Source organism: Haliotis rufescens, unplaced genomic scaffold, assembly GCF_023055435.1.
Source record: "Haliotis rufescens isolate VD_foot unplaced genomic scaffold, xgHalRufe1.0.p SCAF_7, whole genome shotgun sequence".
Classification (NCBI taxonomy): domain Eukaryota; kingdom Metazoa; phylum Mollusca; class Gastropoda; order Lepetellida; family Haliotidae; genus Haliotis; species Haliotis rufescens.
In genome coordinates this window covers 43678435-43704997 of record NW_025964361.1, presented here as the reverse complement: position 1 = coordinate 43704997, position 26563 = coordinate 43678435, and the positions used below count along the sequence as shown (strand labels likewise).

General features: G+C 42.7%; 1 protein-coding gene across 4 annotated transcripts; it reads right to left on the bottom strand.

The window, feature by feature from the left end:
* Window positions 1–55: 55 nt before the first annotated feature.
* On the bottom strand, window positions 56–23173 carry LOC124132692 (flocculation protein FLO11-like). 4 transcript variants are annotated; one of them, XM_046496750.2, is made up of 22 exons: window positions 23072–23173; window positions 22119–22160; window positions 20875–21025; window positions 19121–19299; window positions 18828–18938; window positions 18374–18509; window positions 17662–17837; window positions 16445–17473; window positions 15579–15714; window positions 14805–14977; window positions 14525–14668; window positions 13837–13980; window positions 12711–12846; window positions 11951–12123; window positions 11023–11115; window positions 9003–9138; window positions 4768–4940; window positions 4284–4481; window positions 3560–3695; window positions 2011–2183; window positions 619–636; window positions 56–308 (listed from the first exon to the last, which is right to left on the bottom strand). In XM_046496750.2, the coding sequence occupies exons 1-22, from the start codon at window positions 23103–23105 to the stop codon at window positions 271–273; spliced, it is 3729 nt and encodes a 1242-aa protein (XP_046352706.2). In that variant the 5' UTR covers window positions 23106–23173; the 3' UTR covers window positions 56–270. The 4 variants fall into 4 exon arrangements, with proteins under 4 accessions (XP_046352706.2, XP_048244303.1, XP_046352708.2 ...); XM_048388346.1 differs by lacking the exon at window positions 13837–13980; XM_046496752.2 differs by lacking the exon at window positions 14525–14668.
* Between the last annotated feature and the right edge of the window lie 3390 nt (window positions 23174–26563).

Here is a 26563-nt window from a genome sequence, read left to right as displayed (position 1 = left end):
TCGATCCACTTTTGTTTCCATTTGAACAACAAAATAGCAAGAATTTCATGTATCATATGATGTTTTTATTCGAGATGTACAAGCGACTCTCAGATAATTACATATATATAGTATTACATAAATATATATAAAGAACAAGATGACAGTTGGGGCTACCCTTGCTACACCTCACTGCATACCTGCTTCTTTAAGTCTTGAATTCTTAAAGCGGTTGATATAATATTTTTCCTGTTTCACTATTAGAACTTTGTCAGCAGTTGCATGGTTGCATTATGACGTCGTGGGGAAGAAGTCCGTTGTTGTCGACTCTGTGAATACAACACAATATTACACTACGTGTAATAAATGTTCACGTGCAGTGTATTAACTCACGCGCTGAAAGGATGATGTACCAGTCTTTTGGAGGGCTATTAAAACTATTTTAAAAAACTGTTAGGAAATCTTATAAAATTTAGAGAAAGTCCCTACAACTTGAGAGTAGCATTGGTTTCTTTTCAAAACTTGCATGTTTGGAATTAAAACGACACCAGATGAATAAGTAGGGCAGCCATTATCGGGAAGCGTTTTTCTGATATTTGAACACCAGCAAGCCTTTGATTAATTGTGAAAATTACTTACCTGTGGCCGGCGGCAGCACTGAAAAACATACAAGAAACAGATAACATCTCAGTATGTGTAAACATTTACCACTGACTTAATTAACCATTGAATTGTCGAGATCTCTGACGTGTTTATGGTTAATGAATAAGACTTGATATTGATTCTATGTAATTTGATATTAATTCTATGTGTGAAAAACAAATAATGTTAAGGGTTATGTTTAATGACGCTTTGAGCTGTATTTTAGTTGTTTGAATACGAACGACAAAACCCTTTTCATATTCATAAGAAATCGACTATATCATGAGCATGTATGAGTCACTATCAAATCATGATGACGGGTGTTCACGGAAAAGTGAGCGTTTCCTGCCCCAGCAGTGACACCCGTCACAAACACATGCAAAGGCAAAGGCAATTGTTCACCTGAAAAAACACGGGAACATATGGCACAAGTCAAAATAGGGAATTGCATCGGACACTGACTCTTTAAATTTGGAAATGTCCTACACGTGACTACCACATGATCTTTTTTAAAAGCTTGACTGAGGCCTTGACTGTTGTAACCTACAGCAACATCTTCTTAGCAAGAGTCTTATGACGCTCTTTGAAATCTTGGCGGATTCTACCTCAAATGTTGTGAAATACAGACACCAAGGGCTTGAGCTGCAGCAATATTGTTCAACACAAAGGGAAAGTTGACAATGGAAAGTTGAAGTCTTCCCTCTTGTCATACAGTCTTTTGGAGAGTATTTGTCACTCTGAATTATGCATAGGTCTAAATATGAAACAGATATGCCAGTCTCACACGCCTTCCTTATTTCTAGTTGAGGGGAAGAGAATTGGCTATTTGATAGTTATTGATCAATATCAGATCATCGGTATACCTGAATCTTAAATTAAACTTTTTAACCAAATTACTCTGTTTTGAATTTGCCAATTCGGATTCAAATGCATGAAAAAACAGATCGGCAAGAAGAGGAGCACGGTATATGTCAGTTTGCTGTGAGAGGATCTGACGAAAATGCAGATATCTAAAAACTTACTTCAACATCATTTGGCGTTCATGGAGGTATAAACGTAAAAACCGATGCGCATACTCTTACACAATTAAAACTAGGTAATCCTTTAGTAACATAACCCGTGAACATCCGGGTTAGAATATGTCTTCAGCAACCCATGCTTGCAGTAAGTGGCGACTAACGGGATCGGTGGTGAGGCTCGCTAACTTGGTTGATGCATGTCATCGTATCCCAATTGCGTAGATCGATGCTTATGCTGTCAATCACTGGATTGTCTGGCCCAGACTCGATTATTTGCAGACCGCCGTCATAGAGCTTGAATATTGGTAAGTGCGGCGTTGAACAACAAACAAACAAAAAACCTTTTGTAATACAAGGACGACTCTCTTACCGTAAAGTGTTTGAGGGTCCGGAACAAGCGTTCCACTGTTACACAAATCGCCCCTACAGCAGAAACTACAGGTGTTGGCGAAGTATAGAGGCCCCTGGTCGACCTGGAAGCAATAGTACTTGGAGGAGGTCTCCCGCAACCAGTCTACTTGACAAGCTGTTTCATTCACACACCTGTGAAAATATGACGGGTACAAGAGTCAACAAATACGAAATGCAACCAGTCTACTTGACAAGCTGTTTCATTCACACACCTGTGAAAATATGACGGGTACAAGAGTCAACAAATACGAAATGCAACCAGTCTACTTGACAAGCTGTTTCATTCACACACCTGTGAAAATATGACGGGTACAAGAGTCAACAAATACGAAATGCAACCAGTCTACTTGACAAGCTGTTTCATTCACACACCTGTGAAAATATGACGGGTACAAGAGACAACAAATACGAAATGCAACCAGTCTACTTGACAAGCTGTTTCATTCACACACCTGTGAAAATATGACGGGTACAAGAGACAACAAATACGAAATGCAACCAGTCTACTTGACAAGCTGTTTCATTCACACACCTGTGAAAATATGACGGGTACAAGAGACAACAAATACGAAATGCAACCAGTCTACTTGACAAGCTGTTTCATTCACACACCTGTGAAAATATGACGGGTACAAGAGTCAACAAATACGAAATGCAACCAGTGTTAAAATTAAATTAATTAAGCAGAAATATTTCATAACACTGACATTTGACACTGACATTGTTTAGTGCGCGCGCGCGCGTGCGTGCGTGCGTGCGTGCGTGTGTGTGTGTGTGTGTGTGTGTGTGTGTGTGTCTGTATGCCTGTGTGTGCGTGAACTAATGCGGTTTTTATAATGGATTATTTAATCAGGAATTCTGGAGGTAAGCTGAAATGGGATTTAACGTCGCGTCCAAGATTATTGCATGAACGTGTGTGTGTGTGGCTGGACTGATGCCGATTTATAGTGCTCGCAGTTTAACATGAATACCCCACTCAGACACAGTATACTGACTCCGATCGCGAGGAGTGTTTTAAGCCCTTAATGCAGAGCGCCAGACAGGATAACAACAAGCACCATCTTTTAACGTATTTCGGTATGACGCGGCCGGGGATCGAACCCCGGACCTTCCGCTCTCCTGGCGGACGCTCTACCACTAGACCACGGAGGCGGTCAGTCAACTTTTGGACCGAACACCGACATATGCAACAGCTGATAATACACGTGTCTGTGTGTGTGTGTGGCTGCTTGTACTAGTCTGGACTGATGCCGATTTATAGTGCTAGCCCACTGAGATGCCATGACGCAGTTTAACATGAATACATGAATACATGGTGAGCCCACCAGTCCTTCTTTTAGCCCCTTTCCTGTCGAGCGCCAGACAGGGTAACAACAAGTACCATCTTTTGGTATGACGCGGCCAGGGATGGAACCCAGGACCTTCCGCTCTCAGGGCGGACGCTCTACCACTAGACCACGGAGGCGGTCAGGAATTCTGGAAAAAAGTAGTACGGTTCTAGAACTTACATTCGTCTGGCTGTCTGCTTCGAGCTCATATCTTCAATTACTGAGGTCATACAGAATTGGGTATCAAGGTCACACATCGTAGGTTGACCTCCCGTCATGCACTGCGGGTCATCAGGAGAACAGGTATCGCATATTGCTGTAAAAAAGATATGAAGTTAAAAGTGAGTGAGTAACTTAATTCCCTAACCAACATTAATCCAGTTACATCACCTGTAGGGCCAGGTAAACGCGTAACTGAAACAACGACCCACGCCATCAGGCAACGTATACCATGTCTCCCAATGTCACAGAGCCTGACCACCAACTTCTGTCAGCCCCCACAACAAGCAGGAGGAAACAGTATTCGTGGGAATCTCCACATGGTAGTTTACAACTATTTAGCCGTATGCTGCCGATATAAAACAGCCCGGAAAACCTTTCAAAACTGTACCTAAAACAAATACCATAATGCAGAAACGTTAATTGACAATTTATATCTGCATGAACTGGTTTTTACTGGCGGACTGTAGTCCCTGAGGTTCACTATAAGCACAGTAACATTTGCCTATGCTGAGTCAACTGCAAATGAAATGTTTTGGCCAGGGCTTAGACTTTAAGAACGCACGCGCACACACACACACACGCACACGCACGCACACACACACGCACACACACATATAAACACACCACCACACATTGTAATACATCTAAATAGAAAATTGCAGATAAATATGTTTAAACGTACGGCGATGTATGGTAGTTGATTCTGTTGAAGTTTGTGTCACATCAGAAGTAGCCTGTGTCACATCCGATGAAGTTTTTATCACTTCCGAGGTAGTTTGTGTCACGTCCGATGTAGTTTTTATCACACCCGAAGTAGCTTCAGTGATATCCGGGTGTGTGGTGCTCAATGGTATTGACGTTGATGGAATTACCATCGGATCTTAATTTTAAAAATACAAACAATCAGATAGCTGCTTTATGCACTTCACAATACTCACGAGGAACAGCATAGCAACACACTAAGACTTGCTCTTCTGCATACTATCATTCAAGACAATATAATGTAAGAATGCAATTATCATCTCAAATGTTAATGAGGTTAAAATGAGGTCATGAGGTTAATCTAAATAACAAACCATTCCAGATATACACTGCGTAAACAAGCAAGATAAATACGTGAAAATGTATTATTATGTTGTATATCTTGACTAAATACATATACTTACAATATAAAGTTTCTATACTTGGCACCAAACTGCCATTATTACATTGATCCCCCACGCAACAAAAGCTGCAATAATTGGGATAAAACAGCGGCCCCTTGTCCACTTCCAAACAATATGGCCGCCCGGATGTGTGATTGATCCAGTCCGTCTCACACATATTGAGATCAGCACAACTGGCAAATAAAAAAAGACATGAAAAAAGCAATGATATAGCTAAACTACACATACACATGTACGTTTGAAATTATTTTTGATGTGAGTTGAATAATTGTCACGCCACTATTCAAATGAAACATTGCAGTCTGGGTAGTAGTAGTGTTTTGTAACATTATCAACGAATTGAATTTACCGTATTCGACGTAATAAGCGCCCAGGGGGCTCTCTAAATTAGAAATAGGGGTCTCTTATTGGAATATTATTTTAGTGAAAAAAACAGAGTTGAAAGATAAATTTCGTGGTTTATGCTGACAGTCTGAAATCGTTTATATACGACCGATGTATGTTTCCAGAATTTAATTGCCCATAATTAAAGGTGCATAAATAAGTCTTGTGTACATTGATCAATCGGAAGGAGTGCTAATTGGGATTGTTCACTAGCAAATATATTAGCAAATATCGCCGTGGGCGCTTATTAGAGCGGGGCGCTTAATACGTCGAATACGGTAGTTCAATAGGCAATATCTGTCTCAGTTATTGTATAGACACCAATCCGACTCTAGTCATGCCCATCAAATATTGATCAATGCGGCTCGTTATTGATTTTGGTAAAGTCATTAGCGTAATGATACGAACATTTACTCAAAGCAAAGATGTGAATGATTGCTAGCGGTTCTGATGCGCTTAGCACGTGTACGTGCAACAAACCACTGGCGACTTGTTAAAAACGCAGTCGACGCTAAATCCAAAAACAGGTTGTTGTTTTCTGAACTGTAGGAGATTATCTGGCAGCGAATGGCAAATAATGGGCATGATAAACGCAGGAATGTCCTACAAAGCTGTTGGTATCCAGCTCGGTTACCACCTTTCTGTTAAGCAGATTATCACAGAAACATCGCATAAACTACTCAGGTAATTGACCGTCCAAGATTAGGCCCTGTGTGACGTCAGCACGCGAAGATAGCGATTGCTGCTCTTGGTGAGGCGACAACCCTTTGCCACAAGCACTTTCTCATACCAACCCACAGACAACTGTCGTCACGGAAATCGTCTCAAATCAGCATGTTTAAGGTCAAAGATGAAGTGTCCTTTGCTGTCAGAAGGTCAACGCAGGGACCGTTTGGCATGGTGTTTGGTGGACGTAGCTTGATCATGAGATCCACCGGTCGGACGTGAGCAGGTTCATCTCACAGACGGGCGTATTCGGGTTTTGCGGCAAAGAAACGCGGCATACACGTAAAGGAACATCAATCCCACAGTGTCCATTAGCTAATCGGGAGAAGTCATAGTTTAGGTATGCCTGTCCCATGATTGCAAGCCAGACATAATCGTCTTGCTCCGAAGATCTGTTGTGAAGTGGCCGTCTGAATGCGGCAGTCTTGCGTAGCTGTCGTTACATGTGGCGCACCTGGTCGAGAACGATCTACAACCGCACCAGTCTCGTTGAATCGACGTCTTAGTCGACTGATAAAATGACTGCATGCCTGTCCAGCTGTGCCCTTCCAAGGTGGAGAGCCGGTTGGGTAGCCTTGTGGTTAAAGCGTTGCCTCGTCACGTCGAAGGCCCGGGTTCGACCCCCTACATGGGTACAATATGTGAAGCCAGTTTTCCGGTGTACCCCCGCCGTGATATTGCTGAAATATTGCTAAAAGCGGTGTAAAACAACACTCACTCACACACTCACTCACTCACTCCTTGGTGGAGGAGTACATTTAAAGGACCTGACTGCAGGCAATGGCACCTCCTACACCTCACTTCAGGCCCTTACAGAAGAAATGCCACTAAATCTACGCAGGGAACATCTAAGCCTTAATTTCTGGGCCGCGTCCCAAACAAACCCTCTCATCCAAAACCTAATTAACCAAAACATTAGCCCAAGAAACCAAGCTCTAGCTCGCAAACACCCCTTACTCACCCCAATATCCCAAAGAATAACTAACTACCTCAATGAACACCAAACTCAAAATCTTAAACAAAACTGCAAAAAATCAAATATCTTCACCCCTAAACTCAAAATACCCCAAATAGACACAACGCTAACTAACCAAATAAATAAACAAACCGACCCAAACATAGCTAAAACAACCACACTTTCATACATACACGAAAATTGGCCAAATTGGTGTCACATATACACTGACGGATCTTCAGACCCGATCTCCAAACACACAGGTTTCGGAGTCCATACCACACAACCAGTTATATCCACACAATCTTACCGACTCCCAAACAACCAATCTATATTCACGGCCGAACTTATGGGCATGGCCTCAGCCCTGCATAACCAACAATCAAAAAACCACAAAAAAATCCTAATTCTCACTGACTCGCTTAGTGGACTACAAGCCCTCCAAAACAAAAATACCAAAAAACGACCTAAATTAATAAACCAAATACTTAAAAGCTCCAACGACCTAACAAAAGCAGGCAAACAAATAACCTTCTTGTGGATCCCCGCCCACGTAGGAATTTACGGCAACGAAAGCGCCGATAAAGCAGCTAAATTATCTCTCAAAATACCAGAAATAAGCCTAAACCTACCCATCTCAAAATCAGAAATTAAAAGTGTAAACAAACAAAAAATAACCAAAAAATGGCATAATCAATATCAAAACTCAAATAGCCAAATCAAAAAAGTGCTCAGAAAACCACTAGCCAAACCTAAAATCCTTCACCCCTCTAAAAAAATTGACAGATTAATTACAAAACTCCAAACAGGACACACGAACCTAAATAACCACCTAAAACAACTTAAAAGACACACCACAGGCAACTGCCCCCACTGCAAACAACCCGAAACCACAGAACACGCACTCATCCACTGCACCCACTACCAAACACACAGAACCACACTACAAACCAACCTCAATCTAAATAAGGTTCCTACTCTAGATGAAATACTAAACCCTCAAAATAAACTAGAAAACTTCAAGGCCCTAGGCGTATTCCTAATCAAAACAGGCCTAATTAAGCGCATCTAAAAACTAATTAATCTACCAACCCAAAATCCAATAAACATACAAATACCCACCTCACCCAGTTCCCTCCTCCATCCACCTCGGCATTTATTCCAAATTTTAAAATTTCAAAAATCGATATAAGCAACCCCTAAAAGCCCCCTCTTGTGTTGCACACACCACTTCCACCCTTCTCGGAATACACTAAATGGTCTGGCCAGGCCCGTGTGCGAAATACGCTGCAGTCGGAAAGCGCACGTTAAATCTTCTATATCAGTAAGTCAGGCAATGTACGTACACAACATGAATAATCCAACATGTTGCGTTCGCGAGTTGTGTTTTTAGCATTTATGGCCATGAACTAGTGTTGATCTTGGGATCAAACCCGGACTGTGTCAGGGTCGAATCCTTACACACACTGCACCTATGTCATCTAGCCAACTTATTAAATAGTACTCTGCATAAAACATCGATGGCGTTATTATGGCTTTCAGTATATGATTCCATCACCTTTCTCCTCTTACGTCCCATGCTTTGAGTTCGAGGAACATGGAGCTGCTGATGAAACTATGTCAAAATACTAAATTTGTTCAAAATCCATCAATTTATGTTCAAATTATGACAACGAAAGCAGCGCAAGTGGTTTGGCAATAATTGTTCTCTGTTTGTACAATGTTGCTTTTGTTGTTGTTGTTTGTTTGTTTTGTTTTTTGTTTTAATTTTTGTTTTTTCTAGATGTTAACATTATCCAAACCAAACTAGGTGAAGCGTTATAAAATATCCCTCCTTGCCAGACATGTCACACAATAGACTAAACAGATATTTAATCAGGACCTAACCGTGAAATGTTTAAAACATGTTCAGAAAACAGGTCTGACTTTCAAGCAATTACCATGTGACGTTTGGCCTAGTTATAAATATTGACTGATCACAACTTCATAGTTCAGAATCAGTCTCAGTGATGAACCACAAATTGAACAAGCAAGGTTCAATTGTTGATAACCAAAAATATTCAGTATTGATATGGACCATACCTACTTACTCCTTTTTACCAACTTATTACATATTTTGCCTGTCACCCAATATTTATCATAATATAACAGACATCTAAATTATCATTACCTTCTTTCTGCATACTGGTTAAAGCGATTGTCTTCATACACAGTGGTTTGACAGTACGGTCTGTCAGGGTCACAGAGTGTAGGGCGACCTCCATGAACACACCCAAGGTCATCCCGACTGCACACGTCACACACGGCTAGAGGTACAGGGTAAAGAGACCAATCAATACACAACCACTCGGTACACACGGCTAGAGGTACAGGGTAAAGAGACCAATCAATACACAACCACTCGGTACACACGGCTAGAGGTACAGGGTAAAGAGAGCAATCAATACACAACCACTCGTCACACACGGCTAGAGGTACAGGGTAAAGAGACCAATCAATACACAACCACTCGGTACACACGGCTAGAGGTACAGGGTAAAGAGAGCAATCAATACACAACCACTCGGTACACACACGGCTAGAGGTACAGGGTAAAGAGACCAATCAATACACAACCACTCGTTACACACGGCTAGAGGTACAGATTAAAGAGAGCAATCAATACACAACCACTCGTCACACACGGCTAGAGGTACAGGGTAAAGAGACCAATCAATACACAACTACTCGTCACACACACGGCTAGAGGTACAGAGTAAAGAGAGCAATCAATATACAACCACTCGTCACACACGGCTAGAGGTACAGAGTAAAGAGAGCAGTCAATACACAACCACTCGTTACACACACGGCTAGAGGTACAGGGTAAAGAGAGCAATCAATACACAACCACTCGTTACACACACGGCTAGAGGTACAGGGTAAAGAGAGCAGTCAATACACAACCACTCGTCACACACGGCTAGAGGTACAGGGTAAAGAGAGCAATCAATACACAACCACTCGTCACACACGGCTAGAGGTACAGGGTAAAGAGACCAATCAATACACAACCACTCGGTACACACGGCTAGAGGTACAGGGTAAAGAGAGCAATCAATACACAACCACTCGTTACACACGGCTAGAGGTACAGGGTAAAGAGACCAGTCAATACACAACCACTCGTCACACACGGCTAGAGGTACAGGGTAAAGAGAGCAATCAATACACAACCACTCGGTACACACACGGCTAGAGGTACAGGGTAAAGAGACCAATCAATACACAACCACTCGTTACACACGGCTAGAGGTACAGATTAAAGAGAGCAATCAATACACAACCACTCGTCACACACGGCTAGAGGTACAGGGTAAAGAGACCAATCAATACACAACTACTCGTCACACACACGGCTAGAGGTACAGAGTAAAGAGAGCAATCAATATACAACCACTCGTCACACACGGCTAGAGGTACAGGGTAAAGAGAGCAATCAATACACAACCACTCGTTACACACACGGCTAGAGGTACAGGGTAAAGAGAGCAATCAATACACAACTACTCGTCACACACACGGCTAGAGGTACAGGGTAAAGAGACCAATCAATACACAACTACTCGTCACACACACGGCTAGAGGTACAGGGTAAAGAGACCAATCAATACACAACTACTCGTCACACACACGGCTAGAGGTACAGAGTAAAGAGAGCAATCAATATACAACCACTCGTCACACACGGCTAGAGGTACAGGGTAAAGAGAGCAATCAATACACAACCACTCGTTACACACACGGCTAGAGGTACAGGGTAAAGAGAGCAGTCAATACACAACCACTCGTCACACACGGCTAGAGGTACAGAGTAAAGAGAGCAATCAATATACAACCACTCGTTACACACACGGCTAGAGGTACAGGGTAAAGAGAGCAGTCAATACACAACCACTCGTTACACACACGGCTAGAGGTACAGGGTAAAGAGAGCAATCAATACACAACCACTCGTCACACACGGCTAGAGGTACAGGGTAAAGAGACCAATCAATACACAACCACTCGTTACACACACGGCTAGAGGTACAGATTAAAGAGACCAATCAATACACAACCACTCGTTACACACGGCTAGAGGTACAGCGTATAGAGAGCAGTCAATACACAACCACTCGTCACACAGAACAGAGTATCCATCAATTTACCCAGGTGTGGAGTTGTCGGCACTGTTGGTGTTGGTGTGTTTTGGGTCTCTGAAGTAGGAGATAGGTCGGTGGTGTTTGTGGGTTCCGGAGGACCTTACAGGACATGAATTGATACATAAATATATACATACCAAAATACACGAAGATATGTTCACGCCAAGTAATAAATAATTGTATCTCTTTCTATCGGGCAACTCATGAATCAATGTCCCACGGCTGAATATGTCGGCATGTCTTGAATTTCCTCTCCCAACCGTCGTTGTTATATTGCATTTATATGGGGCACCGGTGGCCCAGTCGTCTGAGGCGCCGCAATTCGTTGTACAGAGTTGCGTCCCTTGGGGACGCCAGGAACCTAGGATTGTGGGTTGGAACCCCGGTTCCCCCTGATTATGTTTCTAGGTTTGTCAGCTTCATACCCGTGCTCGTGGGTTTCACCGAAGTGGTAAACGCCTGACCGGCATCATTTGGGGCTTTCCTCCCACATTAAGCTGATATAACTGGAATACTGTAACAAAAGCGGTGTTAAATCCAACACACTCACTCAGTCACAATTGTGTTTATATATTTGTCTCAGCGTCGGGGAATTAGTAGCCCAGTAACACTTGGCGTTCCTCAGATGTATGAGCTTCCGCTAATCGTTAGTCCGTATCCAAGAACCCACCCAATTATGATGTTTGGTTTGTCAGCATCATACATGCTCGTGTGGTAAACATCCTCCAAAAGTAAGCTGGCACGTCGCGATATTTCTGGGATACTGTGCAACACAGTGTTTCACCCGACTTACTCACTCACTCACTCAATCATATCAGTGCCACTGTGACATGTGTATAATTATGTAAATTGATGTATATTGCCATTGGATAGTTGACTGTGTCCAATTGAATGAGCTTTTGTCAGTTTTGCGTATTAGATTTTTACAACTCACGGTACAGAGTGTCGGGGTCAGGAACCAGAGTGCCCGAGTTGCAGAGATCCCCAACACAGCAGAAGTTGCAGTCGACGGGGAAGTATAGTTCGCCCTGGTCGATGTCGTAGCAGTAGTGACGCCATGACGTCTCCATGTACCACTTTTGGTAGCACACAGACTCGTTCACGCAGCTGGGGAAAAACAGGGAATAACGTTATATCACACAGACTCAGACTCGTTCACGCAGCTGGGGAAATACAGGGAATTACGTTATATCACATAGACTCTTTCCCGACTTAAGAACACCGACTGCACACGGCTTGAGAACTATGAAGACTATCAGGGCAACACGAAGACGCAGCTGAGGAAATACAGGCATGCATTTACGACATAAAGACCAGTTCAACCAGCTTGGAAAATTGAGTAGAACTTCCAAAACAAACTCATATACATATATCTGGATATAATGAGAATGGTTAAAACAGATATGCCTCCAACATCACATAGATCCGTCCAGGTAGGTGGGGAAATACAGAGTGTCACCATTAAAAACAGATCCCCCCTCTACATCACACAGATTCGTTCACGTAAGTAAGGGAAAATATAAGACGGCTTTCAAACAGCAGGACACACTACTTGAAGGAATACATTCTGCCATGTCAGCTATTTCAGTCATAGGTTATGGTTGTGATTTGAAACCTCTGGCTGACCAACCACAATCGAGTAGTTTCCAAATGATTGGTAGAATATTCAACATATGGTAGACAGTTGCACCCACCCTCTGCTGACTGTCATGTTGGAGGGGTAGTTGTCATGGACGGTGGTCATGCAGTACGACTCCTCAAGGTCACAAAGCGTCGGCGTACCGGAAGTGAAACATTCGGGATCAGACTCGTCACACACCTCGCAGATTGCTGGGGAGGAGATGTGGAAGAGTGTCTACTTGCATGTTCACAGGCAATACTCAAGACAAGTAACGATTATCTATGTATTGATTCCAATTTAGATATTTGCAAAGAATTATTCTTCTGAATATAAAATATGGTATCCTGCTATCGCCATTGCACATACAATGAGTTGGATTTAACGCCGCTTTGAACAGTATTTCAGTTATTAAACGGCGCATCAACTTAATGAGGAAATGCCAAACTGATGCAGGTCTCAGACGCTCTATGACTTTGGTGAAAACTTCAAGCAATGGGTATGGCGCTGACAAAAAAGAGATCACAATCAAGGCTAATAAGGGATTTCTAAAACATGATCAGTAGATCCCGACAAGATCAGAGAACGCAACTATGCTCGACGAATTACATCGGTCTGGACACCTGGTGCATCCGTACCCGCCAGCGTACAGAGACAGCTTATATAACACACCTAGAATATATAATTCATCCTACCTTCACAATATTTTACCTCCTGGATTCCAGATTGAAAATAACAACTCACAAGGTTCTTTCCAATTTGTTGCCAAGTTATGTTACTGATTTCTCACTGTTTATGACCAGAACACATATATACACTATGTTTCTTCTTAGCGCCCTTTGCGGGACACGGGTGGCCGAGTCGTCTCAGGCGCTGCGATTTGCTGTGCAGAGTTGCGTCCTTGGACACGCCAGAAACCTATGATTGTGGGTTCGAATCCCGATTTCTAGATTTGTCACCAACATACCCGTGCTCGTGAGTTTCACCGAAGTGGTAAACGTCTGAGACCTGCTTCACTTCGGGCTTTCCTCCCGCATTAAGCTGACACGCCGTGATATAACTAGAATAATGTTAAAAACGGCGTTAAACCCAACTCACACACTCACTCACTAAGCGCCCTTTGCAACCAGTTCATTGTCCAACAACGATGTACCTGTTGGTTCCTTTGTTTCATCTTCACTGCTGGATACGCCATCACTTACTGTGTTTCTCCGTTGTTGAAACTGACGTTGTGGATGGTGTCGTCATACTTGTGTCCGTCGAGGATGGTTCCGTTGCAGTATTGTAGGATGACGATGGTGTTGCGACGTCGACGGTGCTGCCTTCCGTGGTCAGTGAGGGTGGCCCTGAACAAGAGACAATACCAACCAGGGATTAATTAAATTATTTGGACATCGTGAAAAAATGTACCTTAAACATGCCCCAATGGTTTCGAAATGTATGTAAGGTATGTTACAGATTTCTCACTGTTAATGACCAGAACACATATATACACTATGTTTGTTCTTAGCGCCATTTGCGGGACACGGGTGGCCCAGTCGTCTAAGGCGCCGCGATTCGCTGTGCAGAGTTGCGTCCCTTGGACACGCCAGAAGCCTATGATTGTGGGTTCGAATCCCGATTCGCCCCGATTTGTTTCTAGTCTTGTCAGAACCATCCCCGTGGTCTTGGGTTTCACCGAACTGGTAAACGTCTGAGACCTGCATCACTTCGGGCTTTCCACCCACATTAAGCTGACACGTCGTGATATAACTAGAATAATGTAAAAAGCGGCGTTAAACCCAACTCAATCACTCACTAAGCGCCCTTTGCAACCATTTCATTGTCCAACAACGATGTACCTGTTGGTTCCTTTGTTTTATCTTCACTGCTGGATACGCCATCACTTACTGTGTTTCTCCGTTGTTGAAACTGACGTTGTGGATGGTGTCGTCATACTTGTGTCCGTCGAGGATGGTGCCGTCGTAGTGTTGTAGGATGACGATGGTGTTGCGACGTCGACGGTGCTGCCTTCCGTGGCCATTGACGGTGGCCCTGAACAAGAGAAAATACCAACCAGACGTGAATTAAATTATTTGGACATCGTGAAAAAATGTGCCTTAAACATGCCCCAATGGTTTCGAAATTTATGTTCAGAAATTATTTTCAATTAATGTCAATGACAACTCACGGTACAGAGTGTCGGGGTCAGGAACCAGAGTGCCAGAGTTGCAGAGATCCCCAACACAGCAGAAGTTGCAGTCGACGGGGAAGTATAGTTCGCCCTGGTCGATGTCGTAGCAGTAGTGACGCCATGACGTCTCCATGTACCACTTTTGGTAGCACACAGACTCGTTCACGCAGCTGGGGAAATACAGGGTATAAATGTACAACTTGCAGACTAGTTTATTCAGCTTGGGAAATGAGAATAACACTGACTCGTTCATATAGTTTGGGAGATATGGTACATGAAGTTACGTAACACTGATTCGTCCACGTAGGTGAGGAAATATAGACTACGACTGTTTAACACAGATATGCCCCCTACATCACGCATAATTGTCAACGTAGGTGAAGAAATATAGACGACGAATGTGTCACACAGATATGCCCCCTACATCACGCATAGTTGTCCACGTAGGTAAGGAAATTTAGAATACGACAGTTTTACACAGATATGCCCCCTACATCACGCATATTCTTCCACATATTTGAGGAACGATAGACTTTTGTTGTTGAAAACAGACATACGCATACGGATGGAAAGGTTTAGTTCATAAATCCACGTGGCGTAATCTCTAAACTGTACTACCGCAGATTTTAAGGGTTACCTCTCTGGGATGTCAGTTATATCAGTCATAGGTTAGGATTGTGATTTGAAACCTCTGGCTGACCAACCACAATCGAGTATTTTCAAAATTATTGATAGAATATTATTAAATAGATGGTAGACAGTTGCACCCACCCTCTGCTGACTGTCATGTTGGAGGGGTAGTTGTCATGGACGGTGGTCATGCAGTACGACTCCTCAAGGTTACAAAGCGTCGGCGTACCGGAAGTGAAACATTCGGGATCAGACTCGTCACACACCTCGCAGATTGCTTGGGAGGAAATGTTCTTATTGTCAACATCACACAGAACGTGGTCAAACTTGTCCACAGTAAGCCAGGGCTTTAAAAGTACATTACAGTGAAATGAAGACTGCGCACAGGGAGATAAATGCACGTGAATATTTTAGTCATTTTTGAATGACATGTCTAATCTTGTCCTTACGTGAGTGAGTGAGTTGGGTTTAACGCCGCTTTTAACAGTATTCCAGTTATATCGCTGCGTGTCAGCTTAATGTGGGAGGAAAGCCCGAAGTGATGCAGGTCTCAGACGTTTACCACTTCGGTGAAACCCACGAGCACGGGTATGGTGCTGACAAACCTAGAAACATAATCGGGGCGAATCGGGATTCGAACCCACAATCATAGGTTTCTGGCGTGCCCAAGGGACGCAACTCTGCACAGCGAATCGCGGCGCCTTAGACGACTGGGCCACCCGTGCCCCCTGTCCTTACGTATATTCACGACAGCGAGGTGGTTAATGTAACTACATATACTTCAGGATAATAGAGGAACAGTTCTATGAAGGTCATGCACTGGTCCAATAATATACTAGTAACTAAGGGCGACACTCCATCAAATACAAGAACATAAAACCTGACACCATACAAATCTAGGTTTCTTAAATATCAAATATAATAAAATCACAACCTTGTGGGACATATCTTTGGATTGTCTCATCTTAATGATCGATGATTAAAACAAATGTTTATAATTGACTGACTGTGTTTCTCGGTGGTGGACACGGTAGGCGGCTGTGTGACGTATGTGGCTACACTGCCTACAGGACTACTGCCGGGGCCAGCAGAACTCGTGCTCGATCCTTGTGGATTTGGAGGCGTTGGACCCGACAAGCTATCTGTGCTTGATCCTTGTGGTTTTGAAGGCGTTGGACCCGTCAAGCCAACTGTGCTCGATCCTTGTGGATTTGGAGGCGTTGGACCCGTCAAGCTATCTGTGCTTGATCCTTGTGGATTTGGAGGCGTTGGACCCGTCGAGCCACCTGTGCTTGATCCTTGAGGGTTTGGAAGCGTTGGACCCGTCGAGCCATCTGTGCTTGATCCTTGTGAATTTGGAAGCGTTGGACCCGTCGAGCCATCTGTGCTTGATCCTTGAGGATTTGGAAGCGTTGGACCCGTCGAGCCATCTGTGCTTGATCCTTGAGGGTTTGGAAGCGTCGGACCCGTCAAGCCATCTGTGCTTGAACCTTGTGGATTTGGAGGCGTTGGACCCGTCGAGCCATCTGTGCTTGATCCTTGAGGATTTGGAAGCGTTGGACCCGTCGAGCCATCTGTGCTTGATCCTTGAGGGTTTGGAAGCGTCGGACCCGTCAAGCCATCTGTGCTTGAACCTTGTGGATTTGGAGGCGTTGGACCCGTCAAGCCATCTGTGCTTGATCCTTGTGGATTTGGAGGTGTTGGACCCGTCAAGCCATCTGTGCTTGATCCTTGTGGATTTGGAGATGTTGGACCCGTCAAGCCATCTGTGCTTGATCCTTGTGTATTTGGAAGTGTTGGACCCGCCAACCCATCTGTGCTCGATCCTTGTGGATTTGGAGGCGTTGGACCCGTCAAGCCATCTGTGCTTGATCCTTGTGGATTTGGAAGCGTTGGACCCGTCAACCCGCCCGTTGTAGATTCAAGTGTGTAGGGTTGAGTTGGTCCTGTCAAACCTTTACGAGTGGGTGATGATCCCTCAGAACTTACAGCAGATGTCGGGGGCCTCCCTGATACCGTTGGCACCACCATTGGCTCTGTAATATGAGTTAAGTACCATGTCTAAGAAGTTGTATGTTTTCACGTGTTAAACTATAATCAGTGAAGTTATCATTTTATAATCGCTTGCCTAAAGCTGAAGTCAGGTTTGGTAAACATATTTAGGTAACTTTCAAGTGTACATATTGAAGAAGGTAGTAGTCACATTATGGCACGTGTAACTAACGGTAGAGGGTTTCAGGAGACGGGACAAGGGTTGGTCCGGCGTTGCAGAGATCCCCAACACAGCAGAAGTTGCAGTCGACGGGGAAGTATAGTTCGCCCTGGTCGATGTCGTAGCAATAGTGACGCCATGACGTCTCCATGTACCACTTTTGGTAGCACACAGACTCGTTCACGCAGCTGGGGAAATACAGGGTATAAATTTACAACTTGCAGACTAGTTTATTCAGCTGTATTCGACACACAAAATCTATATCGTAGCATGGGATATATTGTTCTTTCCAAGCCTTCATATCAAACCTCAAAACACATCTATTCAAAACAATGTACGGTAGATATACTCTCGTGTTGCGCTGTGAGCAATTACCTTTCGGTGGGTTAGCGCATGACAAATGGACTATTATTATTATCATTATTAAATATGTTGGCCTCTCATTCCCATCGAACCCGTGACGTTTCGGATTAGATTCAGCAACCCGTGCTAGTCGTAAGAGGCGACTATCGGGATCGGATGGTCAGGCTCGCTGACGTGGTCGATCCACGCAATCATTTCCCTATTGCGTGGGTCGATGCTCATGACATGAATCACTGGATTGTATGGTCCAGGCTCGATTATTTACACACCGCTGTCATTCAGCTCGAATGTTGCTGAATGCGGCGTTAAACAACAAAAAAAGAAACTCAGTCCCATCGTAGTTTCGTTTTAGAAAACAAACCTTCTACTGACGGTCATGTTGTTAGGAAAATTATCATGGACCGTTGTCATGCAGAAGGCGTGGTCCACGTCACATGACGTCGGCGTGCCACCATGGAAACAGTCTTGGTCTTTGACGTCACACACTTCACACATGTCTGAAAGAGAAACCAAAAGACAATTGTAAATGTCCAATCTGCTGACATTATTCCTTGGGTAACCAGTTGTTTATCAGCGATTGTCTGTGTTGTTGTAACAGTTTTTGAGACAATGTTTGTTGTCGACCTCAGGATCATGAAGTTAAAAGACGTATATGTAACGCTTGACCCTAAAACGTTAGAACGTACTTCCTCTAAAATACATTCCTTAATATGACTTTTTTCAAAAGTTGTTATTAAATCAGTATCGGTTATTCATTCTCCTTTAATTAATGTCATGAGTTCTATAACAGCCAAACAAGCAAGCTAGTAACTAACCGACTGTTACCGTTGATAAGCCAGAGGTTGCTGAATCGGTCGTTGATGAAGTCATAACTGCTGGCTTGCTAGTTGACACAACGGGTGTCGAGAGTCTGGTGACATTGAGTTCTGTTCAGAGAAATGAAAACATTCAACGAGAATTTCTTGTAATCATTTATTAAGATTTTCTTGTATGAAAATTAAAAACAGACCGCAAAACGTCATATATATTGAACGGTAACATGTATTTACACATACAAAAGTTCTAACTTGTTAAAAAAAATCATCCGTAAATCTGTTTGACAACAAACCTCCATTATACAGAAACTGTGCCGGAGGGATCAAATCTGGCCCTTGGTTACACAGGTCGCCCTGGCAACAGAAGCTGCACGTGACATCAGCCCTTAGGTTGCCCATGTCCACCTCATAGCAAAACAGTCTCTCTTCAGTCACTGCGAATTTCTGTTGACATTCTGTTAAGTCCGCACATCTGCAAATGGGATGCAAATGGTGAAAATTATCTATTACGGCAGCATATTTATATTGTTTTATCAATATTGCGTGAAATATTTTTAATCCCCGAGATTACTACGATGGCTGAGTTGACGGTGTTGGGTCAGCTTATTGTTGTGGAGAGATCAAGGTGGTGCGGGTATTAGACGTCCTCTCTTCGTGAAACCCACGGGCACATATATGGTGCTAACAAAACCAAGTCAAATGTAGCATTCCAGACAACGATCAGCAGATCCTGACACGACCAAGGGACGCAACTCTACGTAGGAGATCACGATGGTATCTGTTGAGCCCCATAACCAATGGATGTAACGACAGTACTGTACATACTCTAAACACGTTTTTATTGATTGTTCCTTCTTACCCATATGACAACATAATTTATTAGTATTTATGTCAAATATACTTTATGCACTATAAACTACTTAACCTTGTTTCTAAAAATAATGCAAACAGCAATATTTCATGACATGTGTCACTTAACAACGGGGTGGCATTACTAAGATGGAGTAAGAATCTGCAAAGAACGATTTAAAAAAAAAATCTAGTTTCATATTTGAAATAACACATATATTTCTTCTCATGGTATAACAAACTTCAAATTTTCCCTCTTGGCGTCGTCCCTGGCGACAGATGGTTTACGTTAGATATGTCGCTACACTCAGCCAGAGACTCAATAATTATTCATTTATTCCCATACCAAGGACAAATGCAGGCTTGTGGCAAAACTTCATCGTTTCATTCAAACATTTGATTTTTGTATTTGCAGCAGTGTTTTCAGTGTGCTCAAAACAGTAATATTTCTCAGGTATCGTTGCTTCACTTTAAAACCTCCACTTCGAGATCATTTTTTCTGTTTGAATAAAATTTAAAATACTCTCATTGTATGATTAGTGTTTCTATTATCCGTTCACATCTGGATTAACGAGTCACCGGAAGTGACGCCTTCTCGGCGCACTGGCTTCTAAGCAGACACAACAGAGAAGCTATGTCAGTATGCTGTGGACATTTAGTGTTTTAGTTACAACCAAACCAAAAGGCGCTAAACAATGACATGTGTTAATTAATTAGAGACCAAATCTATCTACCTAACTCAGTTTCTAATTATTTTTTTATTTATAATACAGTAAACTACGGTTATAACGAACTCAAATGGACCACTGATTTTAGTTCGTTATAACCGTAGTTCGTTGAAGGCATACAACATTTATACAGCAAATTGCCGCAACCAAAAATTAAGGTCGTAATATTATCCGTCAGTTCGTAATAAACGTCTCCGTTATAAACGTATTTTACTGTAGAATGCTTCCTCTCTTAATAGTTTGAAAAAGGATATTTCCTTGAACCAATTAATTATTTCTGTGCTACCATAGAGCGTTGAGAGTAAGAGTGGGCGTATCCGAACAGCCCCATGAAAGGTTTCTAGTGATAAGCTCCACAGCCTCAATAGCTCATTCTGTGTCACAAAAGCAATATTTAGTTAGTTGTACTCTGTAGATGAATTTATGGCGTAAAACTGCAAGTGTCGAGGGAGTGGAACCACAGTACTTACTTTCTGCCCACTGATCGATCTCCGCCCAATGTATCTGTCACTTCTGTGAGACAGTACTGTTGTGCGACGTCACAAACAGTGCGCGCGCCGCCCTTGACGCAATTGGGATCTTTGACGTCACACACTTCACAACTAACAGGTGCCCGGTTTCCTGTAAACAAGGAGTCCGTGTTTTTGTACTGAGAGCATGCCTTCATTAACAAACAACTGACATGCACAACTACTTTCATATTCATGAGGTAGAAAAATCAAATCGCAGTGGATGCGGTTATCTAGAAATAACCCTCAAGCAGTTTCATGACGACATACACGCGGAAATCCGGGTTAGTGTTTGTCGTAAGAGGCGACGAACAGGATCGGGTAGACAGGTTCGCGGAGTTGGTTGATGCATGTCATCGTATCCTTAATAGTCGAGTCCGAAAGTGATAAATTTCTAAACAGCAAGACCCGTGAAAATCCGGGGTAGAATAGGTCTTTAGCAACCCATGCTTGCCATAAAAGGCGACAATGCTTGTCATAAGAGGCGACTTACGGGATCGGGTGGTCAGGCTCGCTGACTTGGTTGATGCATGTCATCGTTGCGTCAATCACTGGATTATTTACAGACTGCCGTCATATAGCTGGAATATTGCTGAGTGCGGCGTTAAACAACAAACAAACAACTATACAGCAACGTGGCGTTACTAATCACAGCCCTAAGGAGTAACTAACTACAAGTTATTTGAGTCAAAACGATATCAGACAAAACAATTCAGTATGGCCCCGAAGAAACAACCTATAGGACTGAATCGTCCATGAAACACTAAATAATTTGATCTACACTAATTACAATACATGTGTTTCGAAAAGCATTTTTGTGAGTTTTTTTTGCTACTCCAAAAATGTCCTTTTCACATTCCTAAACTAACGGATGTCCGCACTGATAGGGTTTCACAATTATTCCTGCTTTTCGGTTTCAATAAAACCAGATCTTCTACTCTGATACTTTACGCTGATGTTTTTTAACGTTATCATACCCGTGTTGTTTGGTTTTCACCAAAATGGTAAACATCTGAGACCTGCATCACTTTGGGTTTTCCTCGCTAATGAAGCTGCTGACACGCCGTGATATCCCGAATACTTTTTAAAGCGGCGTTAAACTCAAGTCACTCACACACATTGATTTTAACGAGATTGTTCCACTGTTATGCTGAGGTTGTAAACAACAAATACAAGCTCCGCATAAATCGTAAGTATAAACCTGCCTTTAGATCCGGATAGTGGCTCGCCTATCGATCCAGGAGACCCTGAAAAATGATGAGAATCAAGTTATTGCATGTGTGTGTGCGTGCGCGTTTGTGTGTGCGTGCGTGCGTGAGTGTGTCTGTGTGTGTGTGCGTGCGTGCGTGCGTGTATGTGTGTGTGTGTGGGGGGGGGGGGCTGTCTGTGTTCATGCATAATATACCTGCATTGTAACATTATGTTCGGACCTTTTTTTATTTTGTAGTAATATGCCAAATGGTTTTAAAAAGACAAACACATGAACTAAACACAAGGAAGAGCCAACATTTAGGATAATTTTTGTAACCATAAATGTCTGTTTGCTTTTAGATTTAGGTTTGTCAGGTAAGCCGAAAAAGATTCGAACGATTATGATGATTAGAATTTACTCAATGAAACTATTATCACATAATTCATTCATTGTTGTGTATGACCCATATAGGCGGAGATAAGTCCGCATTGCAGTGAAACAGCTGAACTGTAGCTTTATTCATTCACGGTATTAGTTATTGCTGCTGTGTATACCTACAAAACATTTCAGTCGTGGAGGATTGGAGGTTTTTGTCTTACAATACAATAAGTCCCTGGAACGTCACGCTTGTGTTAAGAGCAACTAAAATTGGAATCGAGTGGTAGGCTCTATGACTGGGGTGGAATTATAGGTTTCTGGCGTGTCCAAGGGACGCAACTCTGCACAGGGAATCGCGGCGCCTTAGACGACTGGGCCACCCGTGCCCCCCAAATAACTAGAATATTGCTGAGTGGGGCGTTAAACAAGCAAAGAATAGCTAAATGGGTTCTGTACACCCCTGAAAAAGAACGATCACGCGAGGAAACACGTGCTCAGCGGAATGGAGCCTTTTACTAACCAATGATGAAACGACAGAAAGGTACATCCGTTTAGAATCGAAAAATCGATATTTGTGTTATTACTTACCGATATATAATAGGAGTATTAAGAAGGTATTCATTATCCGCGTACAAGGACCTACAGCATGACCCGTATGGCAAAGATAACACGGACAGGCATGTTACCAAGATCACGCCTTTAAAACACAGATAAGATATATGGGACATTTATTGAGTTAAATATAGCAAAATACGTCCTATTATAAGAAACTATGATAATAGATAACATGTCAAAGAACATGAATTTAAATTCAATATAAATAGTGACTGTTTTGTCACTGGGTATGTAAAGATTGCCAATAGATAAATGATTATATTATTATAAGAATATTGCAACAAATTGAACATGAGCCGGTTGAGTTCCACATAAATACAACTTGGCGCGGGTCTATAGTGCTTGTTTTAGGGATCAGTTTTCAGGCTTCGCCTGCTTGAACTGCTATGTCATCATACCCTAAGAAGCGGTTTTCCGTTCTTGTGGTCAGGTCAGACCATCCCTCTCCCCGTGAAGGCCGTGGAAACTCTCTCGAATGACACCACAATCCTAGGTTTTGTATCCTGTTCTTGACCTAACATCTAAAAAAGGCAAACTGCTTACAAGTGTAATTGGTTTGTACTTTTCTGGTAACTTAGGATTACCCTTCTTCTACATTGGCTTAATAACTATCCATTTAACCATGCTTCTGGTCAGCTTCCAAGTATCAAATATGACATTAAACTATTGAACATTAACAGTCATCTTTCTGTCTGACCAAATCCAGCAGGACCTTCCTGGTCCGATCGGCGTTCCCGTCTGGCCCGACCCAAGCCGAGTCGGCGGTTCCGTCTTCGTCCGACCATCGTTGCCATGTGGCCCGACCCAAGCCGAGTCGGCTATGTATGTTGTAGCTGCACATGTTTGTGTTACAAGTCTCTGGACAAAAGAACGTGACCCTAACCACATAAATTATTTCAGATTCAATCCATTTGATTTAATTTATTTATCTATAATATAGACTTATGATGGTGGGAGTATATACATGAAGGCGTTCTTTTCCCTTTTTTAACTTCAGAGGGTAGATATTTAAAGTCTCTGAAACTACGTCTTTGGAACAAGCTGGTGATTGGCTGACTATTGCCCTCTTTCAAAACGTGAGTTATCTGTCCTTGGCGACCGCTATATAAATAAAACATTATGCGCGTGTGCTGATCAAGGCGTATCTACTTCCGGGAAGTGTCGCACCACTGAGACGCCATACGTCAAGATGGAGTCAAAACTCCGATACTGTTGCATTTGTAGCAATCACTGTAAGAAAGTTGCAACATACCGCCGTTCGTTCTTCCCTTCGGTGGTGAACCGGCTGTCATCTCCGAACATACAGGACCGTTTTTCATCAGTGAAGACGACCCTCTATTACTCTACCAGTTACGTCACTACCAACGATAGTACATTTCGGACCCATGTCAATATCTGACGACGATTTAGCGCCGTCAATAACTGTCATTTGTAAGGTCTTTAAGTCATAATTCATTTACCCCTGATTCGCCTGGCCAGGGTCTGTCGACTAACCAAATGTCCGAAGTTCAATCGTCACTGATGACGTCGGTGTCAGGAATCGATTCCGGAGGTGCAAAGTACGCAAGTACCGGTCTTCAATGGGCGTAGTTACCCAGTGTCTGCCTGTTCTTTGTCTGTTTGATATCTGCCCCGTATGTCTATCACGTTACATCAGATTAGTTACAGCAACACGGGAGCAACCAAACGTTCCAGCAATGTGGGCATGGGTGGCTTCTATCTGTATTACAACCCAGGGCCCGCTCGCGTCGTTTGGGTGTGAGTCGTGGCATTTCTGTGGTGTTTTTTTCATCAGTGTGAGTGCTGACATGCCGTCCGTATCATTCCTATAGCCTTATTGCACGTGTAGTTTCGGTAGCCCAAGCGTCACATGTTTTTTCACCTTTTCGCATTTCCTAAAAAATATCGTGCCGTGGACCACACAACGCACATACACATAGTTTTTATTAAACGGATGTCATATATTCTGAGTTTGTTGTTTTTAGTGGAGAAAAGAAAAATTTAAAAACGTAGCAGATCTTCAAACATTATTTAAGCTTGCCGCGTGGTTACACCTATCGGATCTATTCTCTCGCAGTTTTACTTATAGAATGCCCGCCCATTCGAAAACGGACGGAGGGCGGACGTACGGGCGAACATGCTCGTTGCTTGTGTACCTACAGATACATAGAGGATATGCCGTATTTCACGAGACACATGGGATATCCTATATGTTATATACTTTTTGTGTAGTTGTTGAATTTTATTTTTTTTCATTAAAAACCTGGAAACGTTATATTCTCCTTAGCTTACACGGAGGGGCGTTTCACCACCCCTTGTATAGTGTGACTTAAAAGTAGTTCCGATATTGGGAAATCTTAAATAATGTAAACAAAAGTAATACAAAATATTTGAGGTCACTAAAATTCTTTAGTATGAAGGATCTAATAAAAGCACGTTTGCATTTTAGCGATTGTTAAGTCTGATTGGTCAGATATGATGTAATATCGCTGCATTGTTCTGAACAAAATTGCAACCCACGAATCGCTTAGAGAAGGCAAATATAACGCTTATCCCGGGGTCTGCAACAGTTCGAAGCGCTTGCGCACTCTTCCAAAATGGCGGCGCAACTACCGCTTGGTTGCCTTGACGTAATGAAGAACGTAATAGAAGAGGCTCGATGACGAGCTGATGAAATTCATAACTACTTTGAAGATGTGGAACAGACTGAGGATGATGGGGTGTTAGCTGCCTTTGCTCATTTCCTCGTTGATCCAGTTAAGAATTTCTTGTTCCACTGTCAAAGTCAGCCGCAATTTTGCCTGAGAACTAAGCGACCTCAGCCAGCGATTGTTTCGCTTGCAAGCGGATGAAAGTTTGCGTACTGTTGAAAGGCGAATCGCTGTACATCGTTTGCAAGCGATTGGTGCCTTGCAACGCACCCGAGATGAAGTTACCATTGTCCATCACGTCACAAATTGTAATGTTACGTCATGAGAACGAAAGGTTTCTATGCACATTTTCACGCTAGGTGGCGCAAATGTACTAGAGGTTATAAACCAGTGTGAAAGAATGAGTTTTCCGAAGTTGAGAATATTTGAGATATTTTCATCACAGTGAACATAATACTTGACATTTTACTGCTGTAAACATAACACTTGATATTTCCCTGCTGTGGACATAACACTTTGACGGAATTATTGTCATACAAGAGTGGCCTCCCCTCAAGTTGTCTCCCTTTACCGTAATGTCTGGCCCGTACACGAACTGTTGACTTCCTTTTTACGTTATTTCCACATTGACAAGGCAAAATAATTACAGACGATCATTGATGGAGATAATATAGCTTCATGTTGTTTGTTATTCTCTTGAAAATGTTTCGTTATAAACTGTAAATTTCTCTTTTAACTCGTCAATCTAGTCCGTTCGCCATTTTTGTTACTTGACAAGCGTATATATTCTTTCGATTCCAACAGCTGTCTCGTA